This window comes from Cynara cardunculus (assembly GCF_001531365.2).
Source record: "Cynara cardunculus var. scolymus isolate 2C chromosome LG 1, CcrdV1, whole genome shotgun sequence".
Lineage (NCBI taxonomy): Eukaryota > Viridiplantae > Streptophyta > Magnoliopsida > Asterales > Asteraceae > Cynara > Cynara cardunculus.
Genome location: NC_037528.1, coordinates 5,680,818 through 5,690,660, shown reverse-complemented (window position 1 = coordinate 5,690,660; position 9,843 = coordinate 5,680,818). Strand labels below are relative to the sequence as shown.

Here is a 9,843-nt window from a genome sequence, read left to right as displayed (position 1 = left end):
TTAGTTGGTGGTTGTTATTCTGTTAATAATCATCGTCATACCCACAAATATTAATTATTCTGAAACTGAAAACACATTCACAAATCACTATCCATTTTCTTTATTTTGCTTTCACTTTTATTGCACCCAAAATAAATTCAAACAAAAGAATATATATCTATTTTTTGCAAACTTAAAACATAAAAGAAAAATCAGATATAAAAACCATGCAGGCTGGCTGAATTGTCACTAATAAGATTTTAAGTGAAGTGAGACATGATGTAGTGACAAGGTCAAGCTTCTAGCTTTTACATGTCACGGAGAGAAAGCGATGTTTTATAAGACATGATATAAGGGGACAAATTTGTATTATAATAATATACATATGTTTTCTATAATGATATTAAAATTTTATATTCATATTTAAAGAATAAAAATCATATATATTATATTATGAAAGTAATATTTGATTAAATATTCGAAATATATAACTTATAAGCGTAATTTTACAACTTCGTTTTGAATTTGAGTCCATAAGGTGTATGAACTTATGAAACTGTGAGCGATATGATTAGTCAAAATTATAAAAATATAAAAACATAAAAAACTAACTTAAAAAACACACGTCACAACATGCCATGACATGTCTCAAGGCATCATGGCGTGAGGTTACGAACCATATTTTACAGAAACACTATAAGTTGTATTGTAACGACGGAGATGCGTCTTATATCATTATCACATCATCATGCATCTTTTTAAACCCTGGTTATTAACTATTTTTTTGACGAATCATTACGTATTCAACATCGTATTGTTTTGTAAGAAATATATATATCTATATTAATAGTTTAAAGAAATAAGTTAATAAAGCACATAAAATGCCAAAATGGTATTGAAGAAAAAACCACATGAAATGTAACAGGTTTTGTAACTTGTTAATGATAATTTAGAAGTCATGAGTTCAAACAATATTTTTGTATGTTGTTATTTACACAAAAAAGAAAACAGATATAAATTATGCATTTTTTTTCCTTTTAAATTCACACAAAATAATTTATTAATCTTATATTAATATTTTTTTTATTAACCTGGATATCCAACCTGCTTTACGGGTAGTTCGGAGTCATCGCATTTGAACCTCCGTGGCCACAAGGGGATTTTTATTTCTCCTTGGATTTGAACTTGAGACCTCCAGACACTTTGACCTTTGGAGCCCAAGTTCAAACAAATCAGGTACCACTCTTGTGGTTTCTTATATTAATATTTAAAACCATATATTATATATCATATCACATTCTTTCAATTTCACAGTAAATAAAAACACAAATACGTGCATATTTAATTTAATCTCTATGTCTTTGGTTTCTTCCCACTTTTTTAGATTGTAAATGTTGTAAATTTGTACACATCTTCATGTTATTATACTTGTATTTTTGTTTTTGTTTTATAAACCATTGGTCTGCATATTTTCATCATCAGATTTTATCTGTAAAATATACTAAATTTATTTGTTTTATAAAAGTAACTGATAAATCACTTTTATTGTAAATATGGAATTGATAAAAACGTATTGTTTTATGTGATACGTAAGTATATTAAGGTCTTGTTTGTTTACAATATTAGATTGGATTTGTAGGGATTTGAAATTGAATTTGTTTGGTTCAAAGAATTTCTTGGATTTGAAATCTCGTGATTTCATTGAAATCCCACAAATATATGATTTTAAAATCCTGTGGTGGTGGTTGGTATTTCATGGGATTTCATATGATTTATATGTAATAATGTTTTAGAATATGTTAAAAACATTTGTTTTGTGATAGTCATTTATAAAAAAATAATTATATTAATTTTGTAATTATTTATAACTTATTTTTATAAATAATGGAATTCAATTCCACCTACAAAAACCAAATACACTAAATATTCCAAATCCTTCCAAATCCAAATCCGAATCTCTCAAAGCCATTCCATCAAACCAAACGACCCCTAAGGGATAGTTAAGTGTTTACCGATATCACTTACATTACCTATTGAGCATGAAGAGAACTGAAAATCTCACCCAGTAAGAGGCATAACAAGCTCAGAGTTTTAACCGGTAAGTAAGGGAAAAAACTCTTATCAACAATCCATTTTGATAACCGAAAATGCTACACAATAATATAACTAAGGGTGATGTCTCATGATAAACGTTTGAAGTTTGATAAACAATCCCTAAATTTATTTGGTTTATGGAATAGTTATACAAAATTCTACGATATTTTTGTTTATTTAAATTATTGGTGAATGTCGAAACATGCATTGCGTGTCGTGTTAAGTTTTGGGATGGAGTGGTTGTCTGAATCAAAAACTCAATTCTTGGGGTTTATCTTCAGGAATATTTTCCATACTTTCCACTCACGCCACTTAACGTTACTACATTTTTTTTCCAAATATATAATATAAAAGTAGAAAAACAAGATATATGATAAAATTACTCTAAAAATGCGAGAAAATATAACTAAAACAATTGATTAAAGTCCCAACATCGATTTAATACCGGTTAAGACGTTAGTGCCTATCATCGATTCTAAAAATGTAAACGGAAAGGACAAGCCCGAATTGGCTTTAATCGTTAACAAGCTCTAGCGACCCACATTTTCCATAGATAATCGTTGATTAAAATAAGCTCTCTAATCAACCCTTAACTGCAAATACAAGTTTAAATAAGCTCTTAAACTCGTAGGTGCGACTAGCTTTACCGGACTAGAAAAAAGTACCAATTCAAAGCCATAAGCTCGGCTTATCGAGGCTCTAATCGCAAGATTTCAAATATTCAATCCGGAAACCTTATCGAAACCAAATGAATACTAGCGTTACTCTATCAAAATTCTAAACGATTACGTATCTAAGAATTTTGAATAACTATTCCATAAGAGATTTCCAATCAGTTAGCTAAACTAATTAAAAACCCAAATAGAATTAACATTAAGTTCAGAAATCAAGCAAATAAGCTTGTTCAAACATGTTTACAATGAAATCTCAAAGCAATAATAAATCAAAACCTAATTAAATCAATGTTGGAATGAACAAATTAGCAAGACATGGCTAAACTAGGTTACTGATTCTAAAGGGTTTAGGACTTACCGAAAGGATCAAGAAAGATTGATGAGAAAGATTTCCGTCTTCACTCTCGCATCCGTCTTCTCCAATGGAACCCACTGTTGTCTCTTTCTCGTCTCCGACTTCTTCAATCAAACAGCCCCCTGCYGTCTCTGTCCTTTCCAATCGAACAGACCACCTGCTGTCCTCGCTCTCGCCTTCAATAGGACAGCCCCTTTCTTCTCCAATCGAACAGCCTGCTGTCCGCTTCCTCTCGAACAGCCCTTTTCCTGTCGAACAGCTCCTTCCCGCTGTCTCCATCTCGCGTCTCTTATAACGAACCAGCCTCCGACTTCTTCGATCACGTCCCTCTCCAATCCAATCGATCCCACGACTTCTCCCAATCGAACCCACGTACTCGCTCCCTCGATCCCCCACGAACAGCAGTCGTCTGCCTCCTCAATCGAACTGCATCAGGCCAATTCAAAATTGGAGAGGATGTGGGCTCTATTTGGGCTTGATGAAGTCCACAAAAGTTAGGCCACAAGTTGGGCTTTTTTCCATTTCTTTTTGGATTGGACTCTATAAAAAAACATGGGTTAAGTAAACACATTTTTTTCTCACAATGATGAAAATAAAAGGCTTCTTAACCTTAATTTTTAACCAAGAATATATAGCTATCATGAATAAACAATTTAAATGTCAGAAATGACTTAAAATATTAATAAAAATGTATATCTATACCATATTATGAAGTATTTGACAAAAACTCTTAAAAACCATTTTTTATGCATGAAGTACTGTATATTGATGTATATTACTTAAAATTGAAGATTACAAGTAAATTATGCATAAGTACAACTTATTAAAAGCTCCATGTTTGAATTTGTGTAACTAACTACGAATAAAAATAATCAAATAGAGGATAAACATCTCATTTTAAAATCTAAAATATAATTAAGATAATTATCTGAATTCTAACAAAATAAATAATTATTATTTTTATAAAAAAATTATATTATTAAACCAAATATAAATTACTTCGTTATTGAACCTATATGTAGCGCTCTTTATACTTAAGCGTCTGAGGAAGTAAATTGCGTTGGTTGCCAACGCCCCTTGCATGAAGCTAAATTGATACTCCAACACCTCAGTTTTGCGCCACATCTTGGCCTCGATCACACACTCGCATCATTTCATGGGGTGGCTAAGTAGTTTTATACCGCAATAGTTGGCACAATTCTATGTATTGCCTTTGTCCTTTATATAATGACGACACCACATTAATCCTCCACTCTTCAAGCATCACGGTTATCCTAAAGGTTCTTAAAGAGCTTCATCAACCACACCACACCACACCCGCTTTCCCCAAACAAATCCACACCTTGATAGGGCTCTGGTCCGGGCCGAACACCTTATCCTTACCCTTACTCTTGCTTATATACATCAATTTATATAAATTAATTCATCGACCAATCAAACCAACGGTCCAAGATAATATTTATGCTTTTGAATATGGTATAACAACTAACCTTTTGTTCCAAGGTAAGGATGATTACGAGTTCTGTGAAGCGTTTTAGAAAAGTGCAGTTCGTTGAATTTTTGGCAGCTGCAACGGTTCCTGGAACTCGTTGATTAATGGGAAACAGTTGACACTGTGCGTATTGAGCCATTAACTGATTGACGAGCACCAATGCTACCATTGCTTCAACCACGGGCACCGCTACAAAATCACGCATCAAAAGGTAAACCAGGCATGGAATGATAGACAACAAACCAAAACAAACGAACCCTGTATATCCCACCCGAAGGTGGGTATAGGGGATTGGGATCCTCTACCCAGGGAGTAGAGTGGTTGTTTTTATGAAGACCCATGTTTAAGACTATCGTTTTATTATCCAATTTTAGAATTGCATCTGTTTCAGTTTTTACGCGAGCCTAGATTTTGAAAACCTACTACAAAGGACAAACCTCTAGGGACAACACAGGGATCGTGTCGACCACAAGCTGTAAGTTTTCTTTCATGCTTATCTCTGGAAAAGAAGATTTCATAGTTAACCTGATCAAGTGTCAAGGTTTGGTGACCCACTGGATCCACTGGAAGTACAACTTTTTGGGCTTGAGAGACATAAGCAAGAATCTGTAAACATAAATAGAAAACCATAGAAGGTTAGTCGAAATGTTATGGCACTCAGGTCCAAATGTTAAAAGACTTCTTCAATGCTCAGAGCCGATTTATAATTCTTTATTCAATTCTATTTCTTAGTCAAACCCTGTCTGCTTAAAATTAACATGAAAAACATCGAACAAGTCTCTGCATGTCTATCCGTACAGGTATACACATGTATGTTGATTGTGCATCTGTTAAGCGCAAGCAACAATCTTTCCATGCAAAATCCTAATCGGGAAAACAATATGGAGAAGTCAACAATAACCCTCTATTCACAATCATAAAACACACCTCAGTTCCTGAATAGGCCTTAAGAATCTCCTTCGCAACAGCTCCAGAGGCAGCTCTCCGAATCGTCTCTCTAGCGGATGATCGCCCACCACCCTATGTTCATCAACATGTTTTAACTCTGAACATTTAAGTATCACAAAGCATAACCTTATTTGTATACGTGTCTATATTTGAGAAAAGAAAGTACCTCTACTGATCGTGTGCCATACTTAAAATCATAAATCGCATCAGCATGAGAAGGTCGATGAGCCATTGACATTTCAATGTAGTCCTGGCAATTCCAATTACAGACACACTGTCAATCTTACGAACACCAAAATGATGAGCATGTTTGTCTCAGAATCCTCATATCAGAATGTATTAGGATTTCTAAACAATATAAAAATATATTAAGAGACAAAAATACTTGAGAGTAAAGCAAAACAACTAGACAACAAGTCCTAAATATAAAACCAAAATCCCCAATATGATGGAGATGAAGACATCACAGCATGCAATTATGTAAATCCCAATGAGCACATTTATGTAAACGAATGTTACAAAAAGCTAATTCAAGAATTCATGAAAAAAAGATGGTTATGGCTAACCATATACTACTGTAGTATTCAACTGAAATAATCATTGATTCTGGAATACTCCATCATTATCATATTAAACAATCGTGAATTTATAATACCCTAGTGTGCTGAATATTTTTGTAACCCATTACAGTCTCCATATTGTCACTATCGACATCACAATTCACCGCATTGAGTACTCACTTTTCCTCTCTGATCTGTGTTTGGTACTTTTATCATGATTGGAGATCCAGTTGTATATCCTGCAGCAAATGCACAAAACATCACTCTAGTTCATAAGATTGCATAGGAAAATCTTCTAACGAAGATGACCATAGAACCGGATGATATTAAGGGAGATATTAACGACAAACTAACCTTCAGCAACACCTTAATATATGCAACATGTGTCAGTTTCCTTTCTAGGTGTGGTAATCCCCCTCTGGCCTGGCCTCCTGTACAAGAGTTCAGCTTTATTGCAAGATAACATATTGCTGGAAAAGCTAAAGACAAATGACATCTAGTGTTGGCTTACACGAAAAGCACACTTCTTCCCATAAATAAGTGTGGTGAGGTGGAAAGTGGTTTGAGTTAAAGACATGCAATTAGCATTAAAGTAATTTGGGATGAAGGGATTAAAGTTAAGCTGCTTAATTCGTCATTAATTGGCAGAATGGATCCTACCTAGTATTACATAGACAGATTTCTATACAGTTTATCTTGACCATTGCGGGAAGAGTGAATTTCTTATATCTATGATCTAAATTGTAATTATAGCAAGTGCCACACAGGGATAAGTAAGATGGTACCTTCTGTCCAGATCTAATTGTAAAGCAGCCTCTGAGAGGGGAATTCAAGGGGGGCGCCCATCGATCAGACAACCAACACCTCCACCATGAGATTCTCCAAATGTTGTTTACACAAAAGTAATTTCCATATGTACTTCCGACTGCCTGTATCTCTGTAAATGCAAGGTGTCAAGAAGTTTCAGCATGTATTCTGAATTTGTAAAGTATGGATAAGCAAAGCAACCACAAACACAGAAGACTACTAAAGGGCCATTGGCCTAAAGGTATCTGGTATATCCGCTAACCCAACCTTTCTAGAGGTCAAAGGGTTCAAACCTAACCAATATGTGAGGAGTGTGTGTGAGTTTTATTTGCCCTATATATATATATATATATATATATTATGTACTTAAAAAAGCACACATCCAGCCACAAGTTTTAGAAAGAAAATAAGTAGTCACTGTATCAGATCCAACCAATACTGTTTTCTAAAGAAATCAGCTTTGTGATCAAAGTTAGCAACAACAAAAAATTAGCCTTTGTGAAGAAATAAGGTATAATTGTTTTCTAAAGATATAAAACTTGGTAAATATAAAGCTGGCAAGCTGAGTTCAAGCTTATTGAGCATCAGTCTCTTATGGCATTTTAGGGAAATTATTTATTCATCGATCATGCCTTAAAATTTCATCACCACAGTTTCTGGTGTTAAAGTGAAAAGACAGACACTCATGAGATTCAGATATTAATCAATTTTGTAGAAAAAATGGGATGTACTTGGAGTCACAAATGCATGAGTAAGCAATTCTGAGTATTTATGATGGGTGCTGTTTGATTTAATGTGGATGATCAAATGTCAAAGATCATCAGGTGAAACACTCAAATATCAAAGTTCAGTTTCTAAGGGTATAGTAATGAACATAAGTTGCAAGTAGTAAAGCAGCATATAGAGCTAAAACTCTTATCTAAGTCTAGCAAAGTGGGATGACATTTTGTTGTGTGCATTTGTCACTGTTTTTTCTGAATGTGAACTTTGGTGCAATTGCCTGGAAATGATCAGTGTTAAAACTTGGTATGATAAGTAAAAATCTGTGGTATGTTAAAAGTTTTGAAGCAGGCAACACTGTGGAATGCAACAGGTCGTAAGATAACCTTTTACTTTTAGGCCCTTCTTAATCAGCAAAGCAGGAACAGGGCATTCAAAACCACAACTCTTAAGTCTAAGATATTAGCACCTGAGAGGAGGGTCCAATATGATTCAATTTATAAGCTTGATGATCTCTGGTATCTAGAGATCAATTTCTACAATCCATACTGTTAGATGGAATCTCTCTCTCAATATATATATCTCATGAATTTTCCTAAAAATTTCTGTGATAAGGAGTTGGGCTTATCCATTGTCACCTCCAAGGAAATGCCCAAGTTACTACAGATAGATTCAAAAAAGTTTCACATACCCTCACATGAGCCGGCGTAGCACCTATAGGGACTCACAAACTCAATACAATCTAGCCTAGCATCAGTTTGAGGGGGCGTGGTGGAGTCCATCGAATTAAACCACGTATGTACATGTTGGAATTTGGCTTATATGCAAGAAACTTTGTCCCACGTAGGAGGCTCATGAAAATTGTACCCAGGACCAAACACTTGACCACTAAAAGAATCAGAGTTTGGACCTTGGTGTGTGGGTGTTCACGGTGGGCTTTTCTTGGTTTCTCTCATTTTTCTCTCCAAATTCCATCACCAAACATATCTTAATTCGCTGACACTATGTTGATGCAGGCCTCGATCCGTGTTCGTTATACCAAGAATCAGCAAATTACGAGTAAGATTCTCGAATTCTATCAATTGTTCTTGTTTTATGTTCGTTTCATCGATATGTATAAGAATATTTCCATTTTCTGCGAACTTTTTACATTACTATACACATATTTCTACTTTCGATTGATTACTCCTAACAGTATACGATGGATCTCCCTCTCTCCCAATGAGGGCTGTCTTTGATGGAGATTCAAATGGCTCAACATATCCTCCTAAATCCCCTGATATGCTCACAAAACGTCAAAACGCATCAAGACGAAAGTACCATCGCATCGTTTGATTAATGTAATAAAGTTGATGAGAACTTCCACTTTTCAATGATAATCAGAAAAAAACTAGATACACTAAACTAATTCGTTGATTTCGTTTATAAATGAACTTTCCAAACCGTAATTCTGTCAATGTCACGTTTAGAGACAGATTGAACCAACTGACAAGCAATAAAAAAAACAAAAAATTGCAATTATGATTAGAAATCTCAGTCTTATTCGCATTTTTTAATTATCCACCGCAACAGCAAAAGATCAGAAAATATATAACAACGATATGGGAGATCATCAAATATGGGGACTCACCCACTTTTTACCGTCGTTGAGATATGGAGGATTGCAGAGCGGAGATCTGATTGGCGTAGGGAGTTCAGGCATGAAGGGGTAACGGAGGATGAAGCTCCGAACGAAAGGTCTGGTAGATAGAGAAGACGCCATTTGGTTCGCGAAGAAACCACGTACGTGATCATTCGAACAACGCCATTTTGTAAAAGTGCTTATTGATTTATGGTTAAATAAACAAGGTTAAAATTATTAATTGGTAATAAATAATTTTTATAAGTCAAAAAGAATTAACTTATCAAAAATATATAAGTAGTTTTTTTTTCTTATCCAAACACTAGAAAACAGCTTATATTGAGGTCAGACTGAAATAAGTTAAAAAACAGCTTTTATAAACAATCCCAAACCACTCCTAATATTTAATAAATTATTAAAATATAAAAATCATATAAAATTAATATTTTGAAGATGATGAACAAAAAGTTTAAAAAATTTATTTAAAATTTAAAAATGAATAAAATATAAAGTAAAAAAACGTATCTAATGTTTTAATTTATTTTTAGATACGGTGACTTTGATGTATTTTGGTTTACCTTATTAGTGTTAGT

General features: G+C 34.0%; 1 protein-coding gene across 1 annotated transcript; it reads right to left on the bottom strand.

Moving 5' to 3' along the window:
- Positions 1-3,567: 3,567 nt before the first annotated feature.
- Positions 3,568-9,344, bottom strand: LOC112526106 (chorismate synthase 1, chloroplastic-like). Its single transcript, XM_025136497.1, has 9 exons — positions 9,260-9,344; positions 6,888-7,039; positions 6,457-6,533; positions 6,198-6,341; positions 5,709-5,792; positions 5,522-5,614; positions 5,032-5,200; positions 4,593-4,783; positions 3,568-3,642 (listed from the first exon to the last, which is right to left on the bottom strand). The coding sequence occupies exons 4-9, from the start codon at positions 6,237-6,239 to the stop codon at positions 3,568-3,570; spliced, it is 654 nt and encodes a 217-aa protein (XP_024992265.1). The 5' UTR covers positions 6,240-6,341; positions 6,457-6,533; positions 6,888-7,039; positions 9,260-9,344.
- Positions 9,345-9,843: the final 499 nt, after the last annotated feature.